Source organism: Hyla sarda, chromosome 4 (assembly GCF_029499605.1).
Source record: "Hyla sarda isolate aHylSar1 chromosome 4, aHylSar1.hap1, whole genome shotgun sequence".
In the NCBI taxonomy this organism is placed as follows: Eukaryota; Metazoa; Chordata; class Amphibia; order Anura; family Hylidae; genus Hyla; species Hyla sarda.
The window spans coordinates 75,327,903-75,355,256 of NC_079192.1; the positions used below are offsets into that span (position 1 = coordinate 75,327,903).

The following is a 27,354-nucleotide window of genomic DNA, read 5'->3' on the forward strand; positions in this document are numbered from 1 at the left end:
GACCGCAGGCAAAAACGTGGTCGACCGTGTTTTTGCCTACGGTCGGGAAACCGCATACGGCCGAAAACGCAGCCGACCGGAGGCTGCGGTTCACTCCGGTCGGCTCATAGACATGCATTAAATACGGTTCCCCTATACGGCTGAGTGCGGGCGCCGCGATTAAGCCCCGCCTCCCCTCCTCCCAGCCGTATACGGGAACCGTAAGTACAAAACGTGGTGTGAAACCACCCTAAGACGATTCGTTGTCTCAATGTTAGGGTGCGAGAGCATTTTAAGTCGATCCGCACGGGCATCGGATCCCCATGTCTAATCATACATGTCAGAAAATAACATAGGGGTAACCCTGATGTCCTAAAATTTGCAGGGTTGGAAATAGTATTTAATCCCCATAACGGGGGCCATAGGAATAAATTGCTACTCCAAGGAGAAGAAAAATGGATACTGAAGACGAACGCACTGGGCCCCCCAGGTCTTAATGAAAAAATAGACATGTCTGCGTTCCTTTAAATACCAGTATGCTACCTCCTACTATCTGGCCTTATTATACATTTTTCTTCCCTTCTAATAAGAATATTTTATCTAATACCAGCATTTTGAATATATTCTGTATACATTTTTATAGTATTTTTTGTCCTATGTCCGCTAAACCTTTGTTGATTTACTCCTCACTAAATATTAGTGTGTATAAAGATACGTTTGTCCCATGCAACTCCCTCGCTCTAGGTATGCGGTATCCATTCTGCTGGACCACTGGCTCCACCTGGTGGCTGAGGATCAAGATTGCAGCAATGCATGCTTTGAAGATAGATGTACTTTACATAAGATATTTAAATTAGGGAAAGTATTAGTTTTATAATTTGTTTTCAACGTATACTTTCTTTGTAAATACAAGGTGAAATTTATTTCTACCTTTGAATCTTACTAACAGTGGCATTTTATGTTTTTTTTTTTTTTCAGACAACCTGGCCTGTAAAGGTAAGCCGGTCACATATCCTAGATTTTAGAAGCAACCATGGCTGGAGTGTCAGTTTAGGTCAATAAGAAATGGACAGACACCTTGTGACTTACCTTAAACTTGTTGAGTAGCAATTTCAGGACCTGTGGCGTGGACATGGTGCTGTTTATGCGGACATTCGTTACAGAGCCATAAGCTGGAATGAACACAGATGTCTACAAAAGGAAAATATGTCAGTACCGTATTATCTCTATGAACATCACATGGCATAAATTCTTTTACCAAAAGAAAAACCCTGTAATATAAGGCTCTGCTCACGTCAGTTGTGGCAGATCCATTATATACCAGCGACATCCCATGGATCCCATTGACGCATGCCTAGTATACTTTGCTAAGCATATGTGTGTATTTCAATGCAGAAATCCAACAATACTTTCCAACATATTGCACTGGGCCCAAAGTGTTTATAATCGAAACTTACATATAAACAACAAACAAAAATTTTATATACATTGATTAGGGCTGGGCGGTATACCGGTTCATACCGAATACCGAAATTTTTGTGCTGCACGATATGAATTTTAACCCACACCGCAATACCGGTTTGGCCCCTCCGCCTCGGGAATGAATGAACTAATCATATGTGACCTGCGAGCGCTGTTCTGCCCCCCCCCCCCCCCCAATGCCCCTCCCCCTCGGGAATGAATGAATAGTCAGCCCAGTGCTGCGCTGTCCCCACATCGGGGAACTAATCATATGTGAACCGCGAGAGCTGTTCTGCCCCCCCCCCCCCAAATGCCCCTCCCCTTCGGGAATGTAAGAATTATCAGCCCAGCACTGTGCTGTCCCCACATCGGGGAACTAATCATATGTGGCCCGCGAGCGCTGTTCTGCCCCCCCCCCCCCCCCCCCAAATTAATTATTAGCCCAGCGCTGCGCTGTCCCCATCGGGGTACTACTCACGTCACCCGCAAACGCTGCCCTCCTCGTCCTCCTGTTTGTTGCAGCCGCCATTGCTGACACTCTATACCAGCGGTCTTCAACCTCCAGATGTTGCAAAACTACAACTCCCAACATGCCCAGACAGCCGTCGGCTGTCCGTGCATGCTGGGAGTTGTAGTTTTGCAACATCTGGAGGTCTGCAGGTTGAAGACCACTGCTCTATACTGTATCCCTATGCCCGGGATGCAAAAGGAAAACAAAATAAACTTTAACTCACCTTCCCCGTCGGTCCGGACCAGCTTCCCAGGGAATGGAACGTCGGAAAGCCGTCAGCCTCGGACGGTGATAGGTTGAGCCCACTGTCATGTATGAAGCCTGCATCTTACATGACAGTGGGCTTAGCCTATCACCGGCTGAGGCGGAACATCGCTGCGGCCGGTGATAGGCTGACGGCTGTCCGACGTTCACGTCCCCAGGAAGAGCGTAAGCCCGACGTAGGAACATGCGTTAAAGTTTATTTTTGTTTACCTTTTGCAGCCCGGGCAAAGGGATACAGTATAGAGTGTCAGCGCCGGCGGCCACAACAAACAGGAGGACGAGGAGGGCAGCGCTTGCGGGTGACGTGAGTAGTACCCCGATGGGGACAGCGCACCGCTGGGCTAATAATTAATTTTTTGGGGGGAGGGGATACCATTATATACCGTGGAACCGCCATAAGTTACACAAATACAGCAATATACATATTTGGCCATACCGCCCAGCCCTAACATTGATACCTAATAAAAATAGCAAGGCAGCGGCGTCTGCGTCTGCCCCCTGTTGACTCTCACATCCTAGTGACGTGACTGTGAAGAATCAAAATAAAGAAAGGGGCGGGCTGAGTGCGGAATAAAGAGGAGGCAGGGGAGCTGGGAAAGCCTGCTCCCTGCCCCCAATGCATTTTGAAGGGCAATGTAATTCAATGCATAAACATCCCTAACTCTGCACAGAAGGCACCGAAAAATGTGACTCCTCATTTTACAGCTCTTCACCCGCACTATAACATAGTATATTGGGTTAAGAGCGGATGAAGCAGCTGTCAGATTACTACTTTAACTTTCTTACTTCAACTCCAAGATATTATTAGCATTGTACCTTGTGGTTGTAAAAATGTCCATTTATTGAAAACCTATGGCGTCTGATCCTTCTCTGCTCTCCTGGAGTGCGGAGATTACCCCTGCGTCGCACCCCAACATCACTCCTTGTGCGCATAAGCTGAGGCGCTTCCTCCTGAGAAGCTTTATCCCCATCTTCAACATCTATAAATCAAAAAGTAATAGGAGTCAAACTCAGAACCTTTTTGGGCAGTGGGTTTTTAAGGTGTGTTTAGGTTTTAATAAATATCTGTTAATCTATGTATAATGAAAATGTATACACTTTTCCTATTTCTCACAGGTTGTCAAGATCTCTGCTTGCTGTCATTTAAAAGTCCAGGTCATGTGATGGACACATAGGTGCATGGCTCATTGTAAGGGGCCCCACACATGGCCTTAAAGGGGTATTCCAGTTAAAAACATATTTTATATATATATATATATATATATATATATATGTATATATATATATATATATTGTAAATTACTGCTATTAAAAAATCTTAATCCTTCCAGTACTTCCAGTTTTTCTTTTCTGTCTGACCACAGTGCTCTCTGCTGACACCTCTATCTGTCTCAGGAACTGTCCAGAGCAGGAAGGGTTTGCTCCTACTCTGGACAGTTCCTGACATGGACAGAGGTGTCAGCAGAGAGCACTGTGGTCAGACAGAAAAGTACAACTCAACTTCAACAGCAGATAAGTACTGGAAAGATTAAGATTTTTTACTAGAACTAATTTACAAATCTGTTTAACTTTCTGGAGGCAGTTGATATGAAAAATAAATGTTCCTAAAATGTTCCTAAAAAAAGTTCCTAAAATGGACAGAGGTGTCAGCAGAGAGCACTGTGGTCAGGCAGAAAGGAAATTCAAAAGGAAAATAACTTCCTGTGGATCATTTAGCAGCTGATAAGTACTGGAAGGATTAAGATTTTTTTTATAGAAGTAATTTACAAATCTATTTAACTTTCTAGCACCAAGTTGATTAAAATAATAATAATAATAATAATGTTTTCCAGTGCAGTACCCCTTTAATATACGCATTACCCCTTTCTGTCCATCACATGACCAGGACACATATTAATCCAAGAGTTATGTGAAATGTCAGAGTTCATAAGGAATTTATTCGGCCATATTTAACTCCAATCTCTCTGCCATTTATAAGCTATTGTATTACCTAGTGATCTGCATTCAGTATTCGGGTTGGGAAGCAATAACTTGGCTTGTTGGTTCAACAATGTGCTGACCTGACCGCATGGAATGTGCTTATATTTGCTTTTTGCATTCCTTTACTAACAGATTTTTAAGTGGTTTTGCACAAATGGACATTTCTTACTTATTCTGAGGATCGCTGATAAGTGACCATTGGGGGGGGAAGAAAACATTTTAATGCATGTTAAGAAGCACTAGAGTTATACCATTATGTCTAGGTTATTAGCCTGCAGAAATGGAATACGTATTATTATCAATGTACATGCCTCCACATGGCATGGGATGGCCTTACATTGGATAATGCCCTGTGCGGTACCTTTACTTCATACCCACCATTCAATATCCTGTCATACAGTATACAAATAACCACAGCAAACAATGCCTAAGTGCTGGCATCAGTCTACACTGCAAAAATCATGCTTTACTGTGCCCGATATACCTCTCAAGTGATACCAACAAACAGCGGGCACACAGCTCCGTGCATAAATAAATCTAATAACAGTGCTATATAGTGTTAAAATAATACAGGGTCATTTAAAAGAGGATAACATAGCACAAATTTATTAAAGGGGTACTCCACCCCTAGACATCTATTCCCCTATCCAAAGGATAGGGAATAAGAGGTCTGATTGTGGGGGTCCTGCCGCTGGGGACCCCCACAATCTCCCTGCTGTACCAGATGTTTGTTTAGAGCGTCGGATGCAGCGCCAGAGGCTCGTGAAGTCACGGTCACGCCCCGCTCGTGACATCAAGGCCACGCCCCCTCAATGCAAGTCTATAGGAGGGGGCATCACGCCCCCTCCCATAGACTTGCATTGAGGGGGCATGGCTGTGACGTCACGAGCGGGGTGTGACTGTGACGTCACGAGCCTCCGCCCAACATCGCCAGTCATCCAGCACAGAGTGAAGTTCTTTCCATGTACCAGATGTCTGGGGTGCCGCAGCCGAGATCGCAGGGGTCCCCAGCGGCAGAACCCCCACAGTCAGACATCTTATCCCCTATACTTTTGTTAGGGATTAAGATGTCTAGGGGAGGAGTACCCCTTTACCATGAAATGACACTATCTGTCCTCAGTGGGAAGGTCAATCGCCACAACATTAGAATTTGGGGCTCAGAAGAACCATGTGGTTTTATTGAGCACATGAGGGACTCACCTTTGGATAGGGGACAAGATATCTAGGGGCAGAGTACCCCTTTAACACCCTGCTAATTATTTCAGTAGGGCTACATCAAGGAATGTTTCTGCCAATCCCCCTCCAACCACAGGATCTGAGACAAACCATCACTGAAACAGAGCTAGCCTACAGCCTACCCATCTGACATGTCACTAGTGGAAATCACATTGAACGTTTGGAGCGTATAGATAAAACCTGGCTAAATAGTGTGTCTTTTCATGTCACTAAATGTGTGTTATGGTCTCTTGGTTATGAATACCGAGGTTTTAATTTTGCAGCAACCTTTTTGAACCACACTGGACTGCTATACAATTAAAGGGTATTCCAGGATTTTTTTTTTTTTGGACTGTGCTACAGGGGCTATAAAGTCAGTGTAGTTCATAATTTAGTGTCTGTACCTGTGTTTGATGGTGGTCTCGTAATTCTTATGTGATCTTAGCCCCAATGTTTATTTTAAACAGCAAACAAAATGAGTGTCATCTCATGTTTTTCCAGGTTGCAGTGCGGCCCGATACATTACATCACTAGTCAGGTGTTCAATGGGAGCCTGTCTGCTTTAATAGGTAGAGGGACCACTGGGTGTGAAGGAGATTATTCTGCAGTGAACAGTAGTCTTACAATATATGAGCTTTATTTCAAACACATATAGAAAAATAAGCCAACTGAAATCCTAATATAGGATAGGATATATATGACTCTGACCCAGTGTATACAAAAAAAAACAAGTTATCTATACAAATCTAAAACGTGCTTTACAGAGACTTCTGTGTGAATCAGATATAAGAGTTTTAATTGTTAGTAAAGACGTGAATTGGTTCTCCCGCAGGGATACTGTCTTCTGTAGTCTGTTTGTTACAACACAGTGTCAGCCCTATAGTGAGGGCTCAGTAGACAGTGTGAAAACTGCAAGATTTATGGGTATTACTGCTTTATACATCTTATCCCCTATCCAAAGGATGTCACGCCATGCCCCCTACATTCATGCCCCCTATCCAAAGGATGTCACGCCACGCCCCCTACATTCATGCCCCCTATCCAAAGGATGCCACACCCCCTTCATTCATGCCCCCTATCCAAAGGATGCCACGCCCCCTTCATTCATGCCCCCTATCCAAAGGATGTCACGCCACACCTCCTACATTCACGCCGCCTATCCAAAGGATGTCACGCCACGCCCCCTACATTCATGCCCCCTATCCAAAGGATGTCACGCCACGCCCCCTACTTTCACGCTGCCTATCCAAAGGATGTCACGCCACGCCCCCTACATTCATGCCGCCTATCCAAAGGTTGTCACGCCACACCCCCTACATTCATGCCCCTTATCCAAAGGATGTCACACCACGCCCCCTCCTTTCATGTCTATGGAATGGTGTGTGATTACTTGGGGGCGTGGCCGTGACATCACGTCCCTGTCTCGGAGGTAGCGCCCGGCACAGAATGCCAGGGGCTGCACTGAGATGCACCTGCGATAATACATCTTATCCCCTATCCAAAGGATGTCACGCCACGCCCCCTACATTCATGCCCCCTATCCAAAGGATGCCACGCCCCCTACATTCATGCCCCCTATCCAAAGGATGTCACGCCACACCCCCTACATTCACGCCCCCTACATTCACGCCGCCTATCCAAAGGATGTCACGCCACGCTCCCTACTTTCACGCTGCCTATCCAAAGGATGTCACGCCACACCCCCTACATTCATGCCGCCTATCCAAAGGTTGTCACGCCACACCCCTTACATTCATGCCCCTTATCCAAAGGATGTCACACCACGCCCCCTCCTTTCATGTCTATGGAATGGTGTGTGATTACTTGGGGGCGTGGCCGTGACGTCACGTCCCTGTCTCGGAGGCAGCGCCCGGCACAGAATGCCAAGGGCTGCACTGAGATGCACCTGCGATAATACATCTTATCCCCTATCCATTGGATAGGGGATAAGATGTATAAAGCCGGAATACCCTTTTAATTTAGTAAAAAGAATGGAGTAATTATTTGTTGCAACTGTCAATATGTAGAGAATGAGGTTAGGGCTGAATGACTAGATTCAGCTTAAAAGATGAGAGTTGGTACCGTGTTAGCCATAGAAATACAGGAGATAAGTGGAGTAAAGATGATACCTTTATTCACTAACTGAGAAGATATAGGGGGGTATTTATCAACGGATTTATGTGGTTTGTTTTTCTTTCGTAACTTTGGCGCAATTCTTTGGCGCAGTGTCTTTTTGCGCCAAAGTTTGGCGCATTCATTCTTCTGTCGTTTTTTAAACTTGCTCAAAATCACACGGTCCTGTGTGTGATTTTTGCTTTGGTCAGTAATTCATCATTTGTGCCAATCGATCTTTGGCGCAATTTTGCGCCTTTAGGGTTTTTTTGTTTTTTTTTGGCACACTCCACCACCAAACACATAGCAATGTCAGAAAATATAAATGTGTCAAAATCCATAGAATTTTTTTTGGGTGAAAGCAGCGACGCCTCCAGGGCTGTGCACTACTATCCTGCAACACGGTTGTCTCAGAGGGACCTTCACCCTCCGTTGATCCAGCATCAGACATGGCCACACAGGTTCAGGAAAGGTAAAGCACTAAAGGTAACAATAAAAAAAAACATAACATTTCACATGGCGGCTATAAACCCCACAAAAGAAAATAACTCACGTCGCTTGCTGATATACTACAGGAGGGACTCAGAATGGCTGCTCTACAGGGTAAAATACGCGTGCTCTGTGGTGGTAAGTTCTGTGTAAAAGGCGCTGTGAACAGCTGATTTCGGCATTTGCGCCAGAATTACTAACAACGTGCACCAAATGATAAATTTGGCACATGTCCGCAAAAACCAAAGTGAAAAAAAAGGGTAAAAAGAAACTGTCAACAGGCAAAATTGATAAATACCCCCCCATAGAGTAAAAGCTTTCAAGACCTCTCAGGTCCTTAATCGGGCACGTTGACAAAATTAATGTAAAAAGCATCTCTTAAAGGCGTACTCCGCCCCTAGACATCTTATCATAAGATAAGATGTCAGATCGCCGCGGTGCCGCTGCTGAGGACCCCCGGGATTGCCGCTGCGGCACTGCGCTATCATTACAGCATAGAGCGAGTTCGCTCTGCACGTAATGACACGCAATACAGGGGCCGGAGCATCGTTACCTCACGGCTCCGCCCCTCGTGACATCACGGCCCGCCCCCTCAATACAAGGGTACGGGCCGTGATGTCACGAGGGGCGGAGCCATGACGTCACGCTGCTCCGTCCCCTGTATCGCCCATCATTACGCACAGAGCGAACTCGCTCTGTGCTGTAATGATAGCGCAGTGCCGCAGCGGGGATCCCAGGGCTCCCCAGCAGCGGCACCGCGGCGATCTGACATCGTATCCCCTATCCTTTGGATAGGGGATAAGATGTCTAGGGGCGGAGTACCCCTTTAAATCCATTTCCAGCAGGCATAGCTACAAATAGGAGGCAGAAATGATTAACCCAATTCAAAGTTCTTGAAAGCTTGTATTCTATATACTCTCAGTTAGCCGCTAAAGGTATCCTCTTTACTGCACTTATCTCCTATATTTAGCTTAGACATCTTTGCTGCAGTAGAATTACTGTATTGGCTTTTAGTTGTGGCAAAAGTTACTGGAACTTTAGACTACAATATAAGAAAAGAGTGGCCTGAGATGCCCCCTACGGAACCTGGAATGATAGTAGAGGTCAGCATAATGTAAGTGAATGGAATGGGTGGGTGGAAAGACGGAAAGGGATACGCGGGGGGAGGAATGTTTTTGTTTTAATGCCTCACCCATTAGACAGTGGCCCTCATTTACTTAGATAATCGGGTTGTAAGTCTATCTTGCTTTCTTACCCGATTGCTTTTTCCCCCTGGTATTTATTATTATGTCGCATCCTGTTTGTCGCACGTGGGTTTTGTAGGTTTTGGTTTCCAACTCCTCTGAGTTGTCGGGAAAAAATCCACAACAATTGAACAAATTCGGGTGGGAAAGCTTTATAAATACGTGGGAAAGCTCAGAAATGTCGGGTTACGCCCCTTTTTCGGGTTTGGGAGAATCCACATCGGGTCCGTCAGGAAAAAATGTTGCATCGTGTCGCAGACTGGCGCACGATGTCAGCGACATGTCGCAGACAAAGATGCGACAAAAAAACCCGACAAAACAAGTCGGGTTTAGAATAGTAAATGAGGGCCATTATCTTAACACAACATTTCATACATGTGCAGATGCTTTTGAAGGATGGCAAAGGCATAGGTGAGAATGCCACTTGGTGGCCGGCTGTCTAAGGGCAGAAACTTGGAACTGTTATTTTAAGGGGGGGGGGCAGTGTGTAATTCTATCATATTCAGGGGCATATTGCCCCTTGAATGCAATAGTGCAGTGGTCTTCAACCTGCGGACCTCCAGATGTTGCAAAATTACAACTCCCAGCATGCCCGGACAGCCAACGGCTGTCCGGGCATGCTGGGAGTTGTAGTTTTGCAACATCTGGAGGTTGAAGACCACTGGTATAGAGTGTCAGCACTGGCGGCCGCAACAATCCAAATGCTGGGAGTTGCAGTTTTGCAACATCTGGAGGTCCGCAGGTTGAAAACCACTGCAATAGTGCTACACACTTTACTTTCTCCCTGTCCCCAAAATAAAGTATATGGCACTATTATTTAATATTACAGACCATGACGATGCTGGGACCGCTAGGAAATGCACCGTCTTACAGATGGCAATGCATTTCCGTGCAGACTCCGCAGAAAGAATAGACATGGCTAATCCTTCTGTGGACTCCGGAATGGGGATTTCCGCAGCAGATGTTTCCGTCGCATGCACAGCATAGCAGAATCCCATTCATATCAATGGGACTCTGCTGCTGCGAGATAAGGAATTCTGCATGGAAATTTTATTGTGGGAACATACCCTTACTATACTTATAACATGTGAGTTGTTCTTATTGGACTAATCGTGTGAACCTAGCCCTCTCCGGATGTGTGGCTACTAGCTGCTGAACTGTGAGTGTCAAAGCCTGGCATCAGCTCTTTGTGTCTCTTGTGCAATTGAGTCACATTTCTAGAGAGAGGAATCAGGTTGCTATGAGCACCAGGTTCAGCAGACATGCAGCGCCAATGTTGGAATACATCCCTGAATTATTCACATGCCCAGGCTACGACCAGCTGATATCATACATAATTCATAAGGAAGGGCCAGCTGTCAGTGTGACCTTCCCATGAACGAGTAAACCACAAATGCTTTGTGTCATGTGACGATAATGCTGCCAGATGGGCCGTAGTCCTTGACCGATTGAATCGGAGACTCAATTGTGACTTTAAAATGTACTGAAATATACAGTCATGTAACAAAACTAAAACATCATGTAGAGTTCTATATTTTAACATATGTGGGTATATCATTTTTTCTTTGTTCAAACAACATATACGAATGATGTAACAGAACATAAATGCACCTATTGCAATCATTAAAAAAATGTACAGACATTGTTAAAGGGTTACTCCTGGGGAAAACTATTTTTCAATCAACTGGTGCCAGAAAGTTGCAGCTGCTGTATGCTCCAGAGGAAATTGTATAGCTATTTTCTGTCTGACCACAGTGCTCTCTGCTGACACCTCAGTCCTTGTCAGGAACTGTCCAGAGCAGGAGCAAATGCCCATAGCAAACCTCTCCTGCTCTGGAAAGATATCTGGCAAAATCTAGGAGAGATATCTGGCAAAATCAGGGTGAGAAATTATGCAAAATAAAGGTGTAATATATATTAAAATCAGGGTCAGATGTCTGGCAAAATCAGGGAAAGAAATTTGGCAATATAAGAGTGAGAAAACTGAAGAAATCTGGCAAAATCAGGCAGGAAGGAAAAGGGTATGTGTAGCTCACTGGGGTATACTATTCCGAGGTTAACTGGAATGGTCTAAATTCCAAAAAGACCTAGTAAAGTGAATAGGAACATATAATGAATTATATAAAACCAGTCCTCAAGGATAGTGAAATAAAGAGATAAAGAGGAGATAAAATGAACGAGAAAAAGGTGATGTGGAGCCAAATAAATATAAAATCAATAAGTTAAATGTTATAAAAATAGATACTGAATAAATAATGATAGTAATTGAAAGTAAATGAATAATATAATGATAATAAAAGACCTGAATCAAGGATAATGCAGTAAAGTAATACAGGAAAAGGCCCTGCCCAGATGTAAGTTATGATCTTGGGAATAAATGTTATATTGTATTATTTTACTGCATTATCCTTGATTCAGGTCTTTTATTATCATTATATTATTCATTTACTTTCATTTACTAACATTATTTATTCGGTATCTATTTTATGACATTTGATATTGATTTTATATTTATTTGGCTCCACATCACCTTTTTCTCGTTCATTTTATCTCTCTTTATCTCTTTTATCTCTTTATTTCACTATCCTTGAGGACTGGTTTTATATAATTTATTATATATACTTATTCAAAATCAGGCAGGAAATATGGCAAAAAAGTATTTTAAAGGGGAACTCCGCCGAACAACATCTTATCCAATATTCAAAGGATAGGGGATAAGATGTCTGATCGCGGGGGTACCGCCACTGGGGACCCCCAGGATCTCCAGCACAGCACCCCAGTCATCCGTGCACGGAGCAAACTCCACTCCGTGCCGGATCACTGGCAACTACAGCCTCCACACCCCTCCATTCATGTCTATGGGAGAAGGCGTGATGGCTACGTACTAGCCTTCATGCCCCCTCCCATAGACATGAATGGAGGGGGCGTGGCATCACGAACACGGAAGCTCCAAGCTGACGTGTTCCTGACCCCGCCGTTGCCACCCCTTTTAGTTCAAAAATAGGGCAAAAATACATTGCGTGAACCTGGCCTCAGAATGTGTTACCGAGCAGAGTCATGCTATGTTCACACACCTTATTTAATCCTTATTTTCAGTTGTTTTTGTTGTTGTTTTCTTTTTTTTGTTTGTTTGTTTTTTCACACTGGTTTTTTATCAGTTTTTTTCTTTTGTTAGTTTTTTTCAGCAAAAGGAGGCTTAACATAGACTAAAAGTGTTATATTCTGCTAAACTAGGTGGTTCTAATTAGTAAAGTTTCCATTTCTCACAAACAAGAACATCTGAGTATATGAGAAACAGCAAAATCACGGCAAGGATCTTACCAAAATCAGAGTGTAGTGTCTGACAAAATCAAGGCATCACGTGTAAAAAAAAAAATCATAAACATGGGAATAAGAAAGTCTTACGCCTTAACCTTATTTTGTGACGGAAGATAGTAACGGGAGAATTAGTGCATGCACTATTTCTTCCGTTCAATCACCCGTCACAAAATAGCGTCCGTTATTAATAACGGGCGATAACGGGTTAAAGTGGCTATTAGAAAAATCCCATGGACTATAATGGGATTTTCTAACGTCCGTTAGGGATTTTCTAATGGCCGTTTAACCCCGCGATCGCCAGCTATTTTATATCGGGCGTTATACAGTATAACGGGTACTTTTCATAGTGTGAAAGCACCCTAAGTGAGCAACAGATAGAAGCTATTTGTAAAAGAAATATAGGGACTAGACATATAAAAATCATGCACCGAGTAACATATAACATTTTGTTTTGTTTTTTTATTGGATGTGACAGGTACGCTTCAATAACATCAAGGTTTCATATGTATTAAAAGTATTTTGTCGTATTAGTTACATCAGGGAGTGATCTCTCAAGAACAAGAAATGGCGAGTGTATAAAAGTTAGACAGGATCAGGCTGCTAAATCTTACAAAATAAGTTAGTGATATCTGGTAAAATGTGGTGTCAGATTATGCTAAATTAAGGGTGTGTTATCCTTGCACTATTTTTTTATAAATCATCTCCAATGTTCTGCACACAGCTGTAAACACTGCATACAAGTGTGCCATTGTTCTTGAGGTCTGTTTTTGCATTAACTGCTATATAAATGGCCACACATCACATGCTGCCTTATCTGACATTCCAAATCATACCCTAACCTTAGTGACAATACAAATTCCTCTGTACTCTATTTAAGAATTGCTGAAGTAAGGCTAGGTTTCCATTTGTGTTTTTGTTTTAGTTTTTTTTTTTAAAACACCAATAAAAACGCCAAATCTGCCACACTGCGTCTATGGGAGTAAAAAAATATTTTTTTATTCTTTTTTTACTCTTTTTTGATCTAAAAATAAAAAAAGAAAAAGGATGGAGTTCGCTTTTTTGATTAAATTGCATAGGTTACCTTAAAAAAATGCAGTAGGGATGGGAAAAATCATAGGGAATGAATTTTCATTTTTTTTATAACAATTGTGTGTTACATTTTCAATGAATATAAATGACTAACATTAACATATGGGAGATACTGTAAAAATTCTGCATGAAATAGCAACCAATGTGTGAAAAATGTCTCCACACCTTTGCACTGGTCCCACCCTCTCTATATTTGTCCCAGATAAATGCTGCCCACCCTCCTCTTCTTTAAGCCATCGGAGGAGCAGAATTAGAAATTGCATTTTCTACATTACAGCATTAAAATGATCCATAGACAGAAGATTCTGGCATCTTACCATCAGATGGGGTGTCTTCAACCTCTGTCACCTGGATGTCAGGGATGGTGGCTGGCTTGGCGACTTTTCTGGAACAAAAAATATTAATGATATATTGTTGAACTTAGTTATCAGCTCTGTACACTACAGTAACCCAGGCTGCAATATGCAGTGTCCCCCTGGGATCCCTGTTTGGCCAGTGGTTGGGGGTCATAAGTCCTATACAAAGTGTACCTTATTTTATATGCATTATTTTACAGTGTTTTATATTGTTAAGCAACTGAAACCATCATCCTAGGTAAGGTTTAGAGCTATGCAAGCGCTAACCTATGCATACAGCATGGGGCAAGAAGCTCCTATTAAAACGCCAGTCCAGGACACAATCATAGCCTAGTCCTAATCTGAGTAAAGGAGAAGGGTGAAAAGAAGTTTAGCAAGAGCCTATAAAAGTGAGCTTCCGGCCAAGCCTAATGAATGTCCCAGGCCATGAACCTGCAGACTTGCACCCCACCATTGGGAATTGCAGTACCAGTGAGACAAGCAGATGGGTGTTCCTGCCTCTGAGCTCTGCCATGACTGAAATTACCAAAACTGTGAGCCAAGAAGTTTATAGCCTGCATCAAGGAGAACACAACCAGGACAAGTGACAGAGCTAGTGGAGTCTGCTCTGGAAAACCCTGCTTTCTGTTCAATTACTATACGCCTCCAAGATGATTTTGTGCATTTTCTGCTGATCTACAGTAAAGCAAACTGAGTGCAATTACTCTTTCAAGTTATGTCAGTCAGAAAATATACAGAACACATACACAGGGAGTGCTTGGGGGAACTTTTATAAGTTAAGTGCCACTACTTATCACTTTACCGGTCCAAGGAGTTTGGGAGTTTTGGTGCCCCAACCCCCCTATCAAATGTGACCGAAACTATGACTAGCAGAGAACTTTAGGCCTTAGTACTTCCACCAGCTCTTCACCAGTTGTTCCATCCACACTCCCCCAGGCTGTGTTGCACATGCACAAAGAGTAAACCCCAAGATACAGAGCTGTGGGATATAGAGCATGTCGATGCAGAAAAGCCTAGTGTAACATTTGATCCAACTCACTTTGATATTGTGATGTGTTATCCATCTGTGATTTTGCATAAGCATGTATGGAAACCTACCAAGGTATTTCAACTACATGGGTTATCACAGCACAGATAGATATGTACTGTTCTGTATAAATGGTGATCTTTCCTGAAAATGCATTTGGTGTTTATTCTGAAAAGAGCCCATGGCATAAAATAAAAGGATTGCCTACCTGCACCTTAATATGTGATATTGGCGTTTTTGTGTTCCTTTTTTCTCTATATGAGTACCAACAGGCACAGAGGTATAAAATCAGAACGTATATGACAGTGGTCTTCAACCTGCGGACCTCCAGATGTTGCAAAACTACAACTCCCAGCATGCCCGGACAGCCAACGGCTGTCCGGGCATGCTGGGAGTTGTAGTTTTGCAACATCTGGAGGTCCGCAGGTTGAAGACCACTGGTATATGATGTCAATGTTTTCTATTGGATCAACAGTATATGTTGACTGGAATTTTTGCAGGATCAGCCAACTATCGTGTGCGTGGGGAAAAAAGGATATTTTTTTTCTGTGGGGTCTCATAGAGTCTTTTTCTGCCCATTAAATATATATATATATATATATATATATATATATTTAAAAGGAACGGAATCAAAAGTAGAAGTATGGACAACCTAAGGGTAAATATCATTGTACATGGCATACATGTCTGCAACCATCCCGATAACCTCAATGATGCTTGCAGAAATCCATATGCTTCCTACTGAAACAACCACATTCAGTTGAATGGAATATATTTTCAGTTACTGCAATTCCCGCAACAAATCTGCTATGTATGAATATATTGTAAGGCTTCATGTATTGTAATGACAATAATATGGTTCCATAAACCTTCTTGTACAAAACCATAATACCGCGCCCATAAACTTCAATGAGGCCCTCCTGTACCTTATTAAGCCTCCCATTTCATATGAAGGTACTATAGTATAGAACTAGAAGGATTCCATGTGCTGCCACACAGCATGTGTGTACACAAAGGGGGAGATTTATCAAAACCCGTCCAGAGGAAACGTTGCTGAGTTGCCCATAGCAACCAATCAGATCGCTTCTTCAAAAATGAAAGAAGCGATCTGATTGGTTTCTATGGGCAACACAGCAACTTTTCCTCTGGACAGGTTTTGATAAATCTCCCCCAGTGAGTCCAATTTACCTAAAACCTGAACATTTATGTGCCGCTGCAATAGCTTAACCCCTTAAGGACTCAGCGTTTTTCCGTTTTTGCATTTTCATTTTTTCCTCATCACCTTCTAAAAATCATAATGCTTTAAATTTTGCACATAAAATTCCATATGATGGCTTATTTTTTTGCGCCACCAATTCTACTTTGCAGTGACATTATTCATCTTACCCAAAAAGCCACGGCAAAATGTAAAAAAAAATTTATTGTGCGACAAAATTGAAGAAAAATGTCACTTTGTAACATTTGGGGGCTTCCGTTTCTACGCAGTGCATTTTTCGGTAAAAATAATGCCTTATCTTTATTGTGTAGGTCCATACGGTTAAAAGGATACCCTACTTATATAGATTGGATATTGTTGTACTTCGGAAAAAAATCATAACTACATGCAGGAAAATTTATATGTTAAAAATTCTCATCTTCTAACCCCTATAACTTTTTTATTTTTCCGCGTAAGGGCCGGTATGAGCGCTCACTTTTTTGCGCCGTGTTCTGAAGTTTTTATCTGTATCATTTTTTCTATTGATCGGACTTTTTCATTGCTTTTTATTCATTTTTTCATGATATAAAAAGTGCCCAAAAATACACAATTTTGGACTTTGGAATTTTTTGCGCGTACGCCACTGACCATGCGATTTAATTAACAATATGTTTTTATAGTTCAGACATTTCCGCAAAGTAAGCAAAGTAAGGGGGTCTCCGCTCACATCCTAGCTGATTGGGACGACTGAGCTGCCAGGAAGCGTTTACTTTCACTTTCAGACACGGCGGTCAACTTTGATTGCCGCGTCTGAAGGGTTAATAGCGCGGCACAAAGATCGGTGCCGCGTGCTGTTAGCCCAGGGTCCCGGCTATGAATAGAAGCCGGGACCAAAACGGTGTGATGCGGGGTCGCGGCGTGACCCTGTTTTAAACACCGGGACCGGGCTCAGGGCGTACAGGTACGCCCTGAGTCCTTAAGAGGTTAAATCCCTACCAGGAGTAAAGCTGGCCATACACATTGGGCACTCACCAATTTTTGCTGGACTGGCCTACCATCTTACATATGTATGGTGGACTCCTGACATTCCTGATCGCAGATGTCCATGAAGAGGAGGATTCAGGCATTTTGGATACTCGGTAAGATCTGCCGTTATCAGAGGAAGCAGATTCAAGTGTTCTTGTATATGGGGGATAGGGAAAGCAGTCGGCTGACCACACACACACATCGCCTAACAACTACAACCATTCATATCACAATGTCAGGCTCAAAAAAAATAAACATATCTGGTATTATAATTTGAAATTGCAATGTTGAACATTTTCAAGGGTTAATTACATTAGGTCAAAATAAAGAAGAACTCTTAAATAAAATTTTTCCTCAAGCCCCAGTGACCACCAACTGTGAATGTTATTAAAAGTCCTTTTGTTCTTGGAGTACTCTGTATTGTACATCTTGAACTGATCATGGAAAGATTTCTCCAAGAACAAAGTAGTTGAATATGGACAATGTCCCAGATGTTTTCCGACACGTGGTGTGGCTATTTACACAATCATCTGGAACGTAGACAAGAAAATGTTTTGCCAAATATCTTGTATTCATAAGTCCAGTAATATATACTTTGAGAGCATGCAACGTTGTATAGTTGTATAGTATATCTTTAAATATGGACAATAACTGGGAAGGTCTAGAAGTACAAATGGGTCTTCAGCCATGGTTATATCTACAGTAGTGTCGTCTCCCCAAGTGATTTTACAAACACATACGGTTTTATAGCTGTACTGGCACAGAAAAACACACAGCCTCACCACATGATATACTTCGAGATACTACTTGGTCTCAGGGCTCCCCATGTGTCCCAGGTCTAGGCTGGCAATACGGAAATATTGAAATGTGCAACAGGGTCTGATATTTATTAGAGGGGTACTCCGGTGGGGGGGGAAAATTTAAATCAACTGCTGCCAGAAAGTTAAACAGATTTTTAAATTACTTTTATTAAAAAATCTTAATCCTTCCAGTATTCATCCCCTGCTGTATGCTACAGAGGAAGTTGTGTAGTTCTTTCCAGTCTAACCTCAGTGCTCTCTGCTGACACCTCTGTCTGTGTCAGGAACTGTCCGGAGCAAGAGGGGTTTGCTATGGGCATTTGCTCTTACTCTGGACAGTTCTTAAGATGGACAGAGGTTGAACACTGTGGTCAGACTGAAAAAAACAACTCAACTTCCTCTGTAGCATACAGCAGCTGATAAGTACTGGAAGGATTAAGATTTTTTAATAGAAGTAATTTACATATATGTATAACTTTCTGGAGCCAGTTGATCTGAAACTTTTTTTTTTAATAAACCAAGCCAAATAAACCAAAGTTTCATGATTTTCTCATCTGACATGATCAGAGAAGGCTAGTTTCACACTGCCGTTGTGCTCTGACCTATTCTGGATCCGTTTGGCTCCTTATTATTTTTTTTTTTGCGCACCAAAATGGGTCGAAGCAAAGCTGACACCACCCGGTCACCACCAGGTCCTGACAGATCCCAATAACTTAAATGGAGTCCATCAGGGTTCTGGTGGTTTACTGGAGTTTTACAGAGAAAAAAATAGTGCATGCACAATTTTTTCTCCGCTAAATTCCTATCATTACGACAGACTTGCCGATGGATGTCTATATAGATGAGCCTGACAGCAATGTGAACCTAGCCTTAGCTCTTACATCAAGTTTGTATGTTAAACATGTTTTTTTCTATGCCTGTGTATTCACTTCCTTTGAACTGATCAGACATAGGCTGCATGCACACCACATTTTTGCAGTACAGTTCCCAAATCAGGTTTTTGATGAAAAACGGATTCCTCAAAACCTGACTAAACTGTATCAAAACGGGTGTACAAATTTCAACCAATATATGGTTAAAAACCATATACGGTTTAAAAAATGATGTCCGGTTGCATCTGTTTTTTAAGAAAAAAAATGTATACGTTTTTAACTTTTCACTCCATTTTGAAATTCCAAGAAAAAAAAAAAGGGGGCAAAGTCAAAAACCGCATGGTGAAAACTGTAGGGAACAATAAGCACATACGGTTCTGTACGGTTCCCATTGACTTCCATGTTCAAAAAAAAAGTATACGGTTCAATATGGTTTTTCCCCTGGACCAAAAAACTTGGTAGACTATGGTTTTGGATGCAGGTAAAAAAACGGACAAAACCGTATAAGACACAAAACAGACAAAACAGGATGATGCGTTTGACATACGGTTTACAATGTTAAGTCAATGCATATGTTTTTTTATACAGTTCCGTACGGTTTTTAACTTGAAACTGTATACAGGAACTGTATAGCAAAAACGTGGTGTGCATGCACCCATACTAAGCACTACCCACAGACTGGTGTGTTGCTTTTTTCTAAGGAAGCTGCCATGTTTTCTAATCTTGGACAACTCCTTCAATCTATATCTTCTATGCAATTGTTTATAATGACCTTACATCCTTTACTTACTGTGTATAGAGCCAACATATTCCATACAGCTGTTCACTGAATATATCTGTAGTCTGTGTTTGCAGCTACATGTGTCAATTATGTGTTGTTAAAGGGCCAGTCCACAGCTGTGAGCCGCTGCAATCTTCAGTACCGGCTTGGGGAGACACAGGTAGTTAAAGGGTCAGTCCAAAGCTGTGTGCCGCTGCAATCTTCAGTACCGGCTTGGGAAGACACAGCTTGGCAAATTTTGTGCATGAGTCCTGTTTATCAGAAAAGAACTTGTGCGCCAAACTTGGCTGAGTGTGGTACGGTTGCCTCAGCAACTGTACTGCTCAGCATGGCCTCTGTTTTCCCATGCTGGAACTGAAGATTGCACAGGATCACAACCGTGGACCAGTGCTTTAACCCCTTAAGGACGCAGGACGTAAATGTACGTCCTGGTGAGGTGGTACTTAACGCACCAGGACGTACATTTACGTCCTAAGCATAACCGCGGGCATCGGAGCGATGCCCGTGTCATGCGCGGCTGATCCCGGCTGCTAATCGCAGCCAGGGACCCGCCGGCAATGGCCGACGCCCGCGATCTCGCGGGCGTCCGTCATTAACCCCTCAGGTCCCGGGATCAATACAGATCCCGGCATCTGCGGGAGTTCGCGATTAAAATGAACGATCGGATCGCCCGCAGCGCTGCTGCGGGGATCCGATCATTCATAACGCCGCACGGAGGTCCCCTCACCTTCCTCCGTGCGGCTCCCGGCGTCTCCTGCTCTGGTCTGTGATCGAACAGACCAGAGCAGGAGATGACCGATAATACTGATCTGTTCTATGTCCTATACATAGAACAGATCAGTATTAGCAATCATGGTATTGCTATGAATAGTCCCCTATGGGGACTATTCAAGTGTAAAAAAAAATGTAAAAAAATGTAAAAGTAAAAGTAAAAAAAAAGTGAAAAATCCCCTCCCCCAATAAAAAAGTAAAACGTCCGTTTTTTCCTATTTTACCCCCAAAAAGCGTAAAAAACATTTTTTATAGACATATTTGGTATCGCCGCGTGCGTAAATGTCCGAACTATTAAAATAAAATGTTAATGATCCCGTACGGTGAACGGCGTGAACGAAAAAATTTTTAAAAAGTCCAAAATTCCTACTTTTTTAATACATTTTATTAAAAAAAAAATTATAAAAAATGTATTAAAAGTTTTTTATATACAAATGTGGTATCAAAAAAAAGTACAGATCATGGCGCAAAAAATGAGCCCCCATACCGCCGCTTATACTGAAAAATAAAAAAGTTATAGGTCATCAAAATAAAGGGATTATAAACGTACTAATTTGGTTAAAAAGTTTGTGATTTTTTTTAAGCGCAACAATAATATAAAAGTATGTAATAATGGGTATCATTTTAATCGTATTGACCCTCAGAATAAAGAACACATGTCATTTTTACCATAAATTGTACGGCGTGAAAACAAAACCTTCCAAAATTAGCAAAATTGCGTTTTTCGTTTTAATTTCCCCACAAAAATAGTGTTTTTTGGTTGCGCCATACATTTTATGATATAATGAGTGATGTCATTACAAAGGACAACTGGTCGCGCAAAAAACAAGCCCTCATACTAGTCTGTGGATGAAAATATAAAAGAGTTATGATTTTTAGAAGGCGAGGAGGAAAAAATGAAAACGTAAAAATTAAATTGTCTGAGTCCTTAAGGCCAAAATGGGCTGAGTCCTTAAGGGGTTAAAGAGATAGTCCCTCACAATTGAACGTTTTTCTGGGGGTTGACAGACTGGATGTTGAACGCCATCGCAATTCGGGCAATAAGAGATTCTTCCAGAAATGGCGTTCCTTTATTGTAACCCACTTCGATTCTCCGGGGATTGCTGATATAGTAAGTCTTTGGCCTCATTTTGAGCTTGTTTCTAGGATCCCTGGGGAGTCAAGGTGGTGCTTTTGGCACCGCTTGTTCCCATTTCTCCTGAAGTGACTTTGTAGGGATTTCTGGGGGGGAGGGATCTTATCGCGTGACATCCACACGGTGCACCAGAGATATTATTCGTATCTGGAGGTGGCTTTTCTATGACTCTGGACTCCTTGCCCAGACCATTACTTTGTTCATATTTGTTCTTTCTGTTTATGGATATTTTCTACCCTGTGATATCTGAATATTTTTGATTTTGTATTGAAAAATGTTTAATAAAAATACCGTATATAAAAATAAATAAATAAATCAATAAAAAAGGAGAGATAGCCCCATCTCAAAAAGATTTCCTCTATCCACAGAATAGGGAGTAACAAGCTGATTGGTGGGGCCCGACTGCTGGAACCTCGCACTGATCTTGAAAATGGAGATGGAAATGTCCCCAGTAATAAATGGAGCACACTCCACATGCATGGCCAGCACTCCACTCATTCTCTATGGAGCTTTCAAACATTGCTCAGCCATGCTTGGATGCCCCATAGAGGATAAATGCAGCACTGGCCGCACACACAAGGTGCCCTTGATTTTTTTTCTATATACACACATACATATATATAATGTTGTCCTTTGCCATTTTCTCTATATGGTCAATAGGACTGTACAATGTGCAACATTACAACATACACCTACAATATGATCCTTTCCAGGTGTCTCTCATTGCTGCCTATTACTGTCTCCTATTAAAATCATAGGTGACAAATGGAATTCGACTATATACAGTACGTAAAATGAATTATAAACTACTGTATTTGTACATTTACATTTTCTTTTTTTCTTTACAAAATGCCCCTTAAAAGAGGCTGGACAATTCACTACAGGAACAACCCATTACGCAAATGTAAGTACGGAGCACTGACCGGTTTGCTGCATTAGGTTTCTTTATTCATGTCCAACGGGGATCCATGTGGAGGGGGAGAGCGGACTCTGGGCAGAACTTCGGGCAATGGACCGTGTCACGCGTTTGCGCTTCCTCAGGCCCTGTGGGCCTGAGGAAGCGCAAAGGCGTGACACTGTCCGTTGCCCGAAGTTCTGCCCAGAGTCCGCTCTCCCCCTCCACATGGATCCCCGTTGGACATGAATAAAGAAACCTGATGCAGCAAACCGGTCAGTGCTCCGTACTTTTCTTTCTATTGAACACTATTTCTTTAGTGACTGTTATACGTTGCAGCACTGATTTACCGATTAGCACAGGATATACAGCATTTGGGTGTCCTTAACTGCTGAGAAGCCATACCTGAGTTCTATATAGCTAGGTGCTGTGACCCCTCCTTCTCTCAAGATTGCATTTGACAAATGTGTTGCACTCAATGGGGACCTTAAGGCTAGCTATACCCCCCATGCTATGTGACATTAGCATCTACATCCCTAAGGGAATACCAGTTAGCCTGCACTTATCAATTCATTGAGCATAACACTTTTTCATACCCTCTAATGGAAGAAATGGAAGACTTATACAGCATAAATGCACATAACTAGACAAATATTCACATTACCCATCCATAACAGACAAGGAAGCTGTACTGACCCTTGACTGAGTAAGTTGCAGCCAGAATGCCAAGATGTAGATGATGGAGGTGGGCGAACTCTTTCACGGTCATCCTGCATCTGAAGCCGAATAGGACGTCTCAAGCCCCAGAAGATATTGAGTAATCCTTCCACAATCAACTCCCCCTCTTCCTGCAAAAGAAGTCATCACATGAGATACAGACTTATGACGTAGACCAAAGTGTACGGATACATAAAAACCTTGCCATCCATTCAAACAGTAAGATGCCGGCTAATCAGATTATATGGGCCATGATATTACAACTTCTGACATCTCTGTATGTTATGTGTAAGGGTGTTTTTTATTTAAGTTTTGGTTCAAGATATTGCATAAGGCCCAATGCAACAGACTACGAATGTCTGAAGAAGATCCAGCCCTGTATGCACAGTGAACCTCATATAATATCAGTATGGGATCATTATTGTGTTTTTTTTTTTCAAAAACATTGATGTCACCCATGTGTGTTACTGGGTCTTTGTACATTGTAGCCATACTTTAAGAGTATTAAAGGGAACCTGCTTCCCTAACCACGGGCAGCCTTAAAGGGGTACTCCCGTTGGAATTTTTTTTTTTTTAAATCAACTGGTGCCAGAAAGTTAAACAGATTTGTAAATTACTTCTATTAAAAACTCTTAATCTTTCCAGTACTTTTTAGGGTCTGTATACTACAGAGGAAATGGTTTTCTTTTTGGAACACAGTGCTCTCTGCTGACATCACAAGCACAGTGCTCTCTGCTGACATATCTGTCCATTTTAGGAACTGTCCAGAGCAGCATATGTTTGCTATGGGGATTTTCTCCTACTCTGGACAGTTCTTAAAATGGACAGAGATTTCAGCAGAGAGCACTGTGGTCATGATGTCAGCAGAGAGCACCGTGTTCCAAAAAGAAATCCATTTCCTCTGTAGTATTCAGCAGCTAATAAGTACTGGAAGGATCAATATTTTGTAATAGAAGTAATTTACCAATCTGTTTAACTTTCTGGCACTAGTTCATTTAAAAAAAAATAAAAAAGAGTTTTCCACCAGAGTACCCCTTTAAACATGGACAGGCCCCCTTCTTGAATTGTTTTGCTCTGAAATGTTGCATGGTTTCAGATAAAATATAATTTAGAAGGGGAAAAGTGTCTGTTGAGCATCTCTCCTCCAGCTTCTTCCATCCTGGCTTAAATTGAGAGTTTTTTCCCTTATTACCAAACAGGAAGAGACCTGTCAAGTTTCCTTTACGGGCTCGTGCATGGAACGGTTGTCTCCGCAACTTTACCGCCTAAAGTAGCCTGTGCCTCCCGCGCAGGCCTGAAACTTTGGACCTGCACTATGAAGCCATGCGCCGATCCTTGTAGGAGCTGTACTGCCTCCATACTGGTTCATAGTGATCGGAATACATTTACACACTTGACAAAATAGTAAAATATCCATATCTGAAGATATACGCCTCTTTATCCCAGTTATTTCTTTACCTCTCGATGCCGGAGCTGCAGGTTCTGTCCTTCGTAATATAAATTGTAATTCTTCAGATGCGCCAGTAACTCATTCCTAGAGAAGACAGATTTTAGGTTATTAAATATTAAATGTCCGCATGTATGATGCAAATTCCCAGACTTCTTTGGTGAAAAAATGGAGCAACTATATATAGAACAATCTGTCATGTGTGTACCCTTAATGGAGGAGGGGAGGAAAGTACATTTCGTTCCCATCCCTACCCTCACCATGCATTTGGGTAGATGAAGCATTCTCAAGTAGAAAGAAGCATTCAATAAGCGTTTTTTCACTCCGGGGACTGTAATACATAGTATATAGTGCAGGGAGGGAGCTATCTAGGTCACATCAGTCTCACTGTAGGCAAAACAGCCTTGACAGAGGTTTGATCACTGGATACACTATATAAATGTATAAATATATTCTGCTTATTTCTTGCCTATTTAAAGCATATAAATGAAAGAGTGTCCTTCGGCAGAAAAGTTGTGCATGATACAGAAGAAGATAAAAATAGAGAGAGAAAAAAGTTAAAAAAATAAATAAAAAAACATACAATGACTACAAATGGACGAATTCTAGATGAACTAATATATTGTGTCATTCCAATTTTTTTACCTTAATCCTGTGATTCCCAACCAGTGTGTCTCCAGCTGTGGCAAAACTACAACTCCCACCAATATGATTTTTGTTTTGATCGGACTTTTTGATCACTTTTTATTCATTTTTTAATGGTATAAAAAGTGACCAAAAATTTTTACTTTTTTGACTTTGGAATTTTTTTGCGCGTACGCCATTGACCGTGCAGTTTAATTAATGATATATTTTTATAGTTCGGACATTTACGCACGCGGCGATACCACATATAATTATATATATTTTTTTTTACACTGTTTTATTTTTTTCATGGGAAAAGGTTGGGTGATTCAAACTTTTATTAGGGAAGGGGTTAAATGACCCCTATTAACACTTTTTTTTTGCAGTGTTATAGGTCCCATAGGAACCTATAACACTGCACACACTGATCTTTTACACAGATCACAGGCGTGTATTAACACGCCTGTGATCAGTGTTATCGGCGCTTGACTGCTCCTGCCTGGATCTCAGGCACGGAGCAGTCATTCGCCGATCGGACACCGAGGAGGCAGGTAAGGGCCCTCCCGGTGCCCAGCAAGCTGTTCGGGACGCAGCGATTTCACAGCGGCGGTCCCGAACAGCCCGACTGAGCAGCCGGGTCACTTTCACTTTCACTTTAGAAGCGGCGGTCAGCTTTGACCGCCGCTTCTAAAGGGTTAATACCGCACATCGGCCGCGATCGGCGATGTGTGGTATTAGCCGCGGATCCTGGCCGTTGATGAGCGCCGGGACCGGCGCGATATGATGCGGGATCGCGGTGCGATCCCGCTTCATATCCCGGGAGCCGGCGCAGGACGTAAATATACGTCCTGCGTCGTTAAGGGGTTAAGTAATGTTGCTAAGTATTGTAACTGGGGAAGGTACCAGTGACCATGTGACCTATAGAGTGACCTATGGGACCCCTCCAGAGTTTCCCTCATAAAGACCATTAGAGGAGCTAGTTTAGTCTCTTTTTAGTTCTTGCTCTGCTGATGAACAGTGAAGTCCTCAGAAAGTGTCTAGTGTCCTGAGGAGGCCACTGCCCCACAGGTGAATGTCAAAACCTGGTAACCTACAAATGGGGTGAAGTCTGTCTAGTCAGTCTCAGTCACATCTTTTAATATTAATCTGTGTCAAGTCAGCGTGGGCCTGCATCAAATTATCCAAGTCTACTAAAAGTCCCAGCAAGCCTTAAGGTCTCTGAAGTCAATGGTCACCTCCGTGGGCCTAGCTAAACTGTTAAGGCTGTTTCACCTGTCTACCTTAATAAAGCTGCTGTTGTTCCGTAACTTGGCATCGGAGCCATTATTTGCCCCCGTCCCTAGCCCAGGATCCAGCGGCATACTTTCGGGTGGTGTAGAGGTTAAATCACGCCCTGGCATCACGAACACAAGGGGTTAATGTCATCTGCCCCTAGAGTAATTCTATCTGCCCTCATCACACCCTCACCACACAAGCAGGGCTCTGTACAGGGAGGACAAGCAGGGCTCTGAGCACTGAGGACAAGCAGGGCTCTGAGACAAGCAGGGCTCTGTGCACTGAGGACAAGCAAGGCTCTGTGCAGTAAAGACAAGCAGGGCTCTGTACACTGAGGACAAGCAGGGCTCTGTGCACTGAGGACAAGCAGGGCTCTGTGTACTGAGGACAAGCAGAGCTCTGTACAATGAGAACAAGCAGGGCACTGTGCACTGAGGACAAGTAGGGATCTGTACACTGAGGACAAGCAGGGCTCTGTACAGTGAGGACAAGCAGGGCTCTGATCACTGAGGACACGTAGGGCTCTGTGCACTGAGGACAAGCAGGGCTCTGTGCACTGAGGACAAGCAGGGCTCTGTGTACTGAGGACAAGCAGAGCTCTGTACAATGAGAACAAGCAGGGCTCTGTACAGTGAGGACAAGCAGGGCTCTGATCACTGAGGACAAGTAGGGCTCTGTGCACTGAGGACAAGCAGGGCTCTGTACACTGAGGACGAGTAGGGCTATGTGCACTGAGGACAAGCAGGGCTCTGTGCACTGAGGACAAGCAGA

General features: G+C 42.7%; 1 protein-coding gene across 2 annotated transcripts in view; it reads right to left on the reverse strand.

Annotated features, from left to right (window-relative positions):
- RASSF2 (Ras association domain family member 2) overlaps positions 1–27,354 on the reverse strand; it is a 64,735-nt gene that overhangs the window by 15,753 nt on the left and 21,628 nt on the right. For both annotated transcript variants that reach the window (XM_056571390.1, XM_056571391.1), the window contains exons 3-7: positions 24,696–24,771; positions 23,217–23,368; positions 13,980–14,047; positions 3,032–3,195; positions 1,069–1,170 (exon numbers count right to left, since the gene is read on the reverse strand). In XM_056571390.1, coding sequence (XP_056427365.1) covers positions 1,069–1,170; positions 3,032–3,195; positions 13,980–14,047; positions 23,217–23,368; positions 24,696–24,771 — 562 coding nt within the window. The remainder of the gene's footprint in view (positions 1–1,068; positions 1,171–3,031; positions 3,196–13,979; positions 14,048–23,216; positions 23,369–24,695; positions 24,772–27,354) is intronic.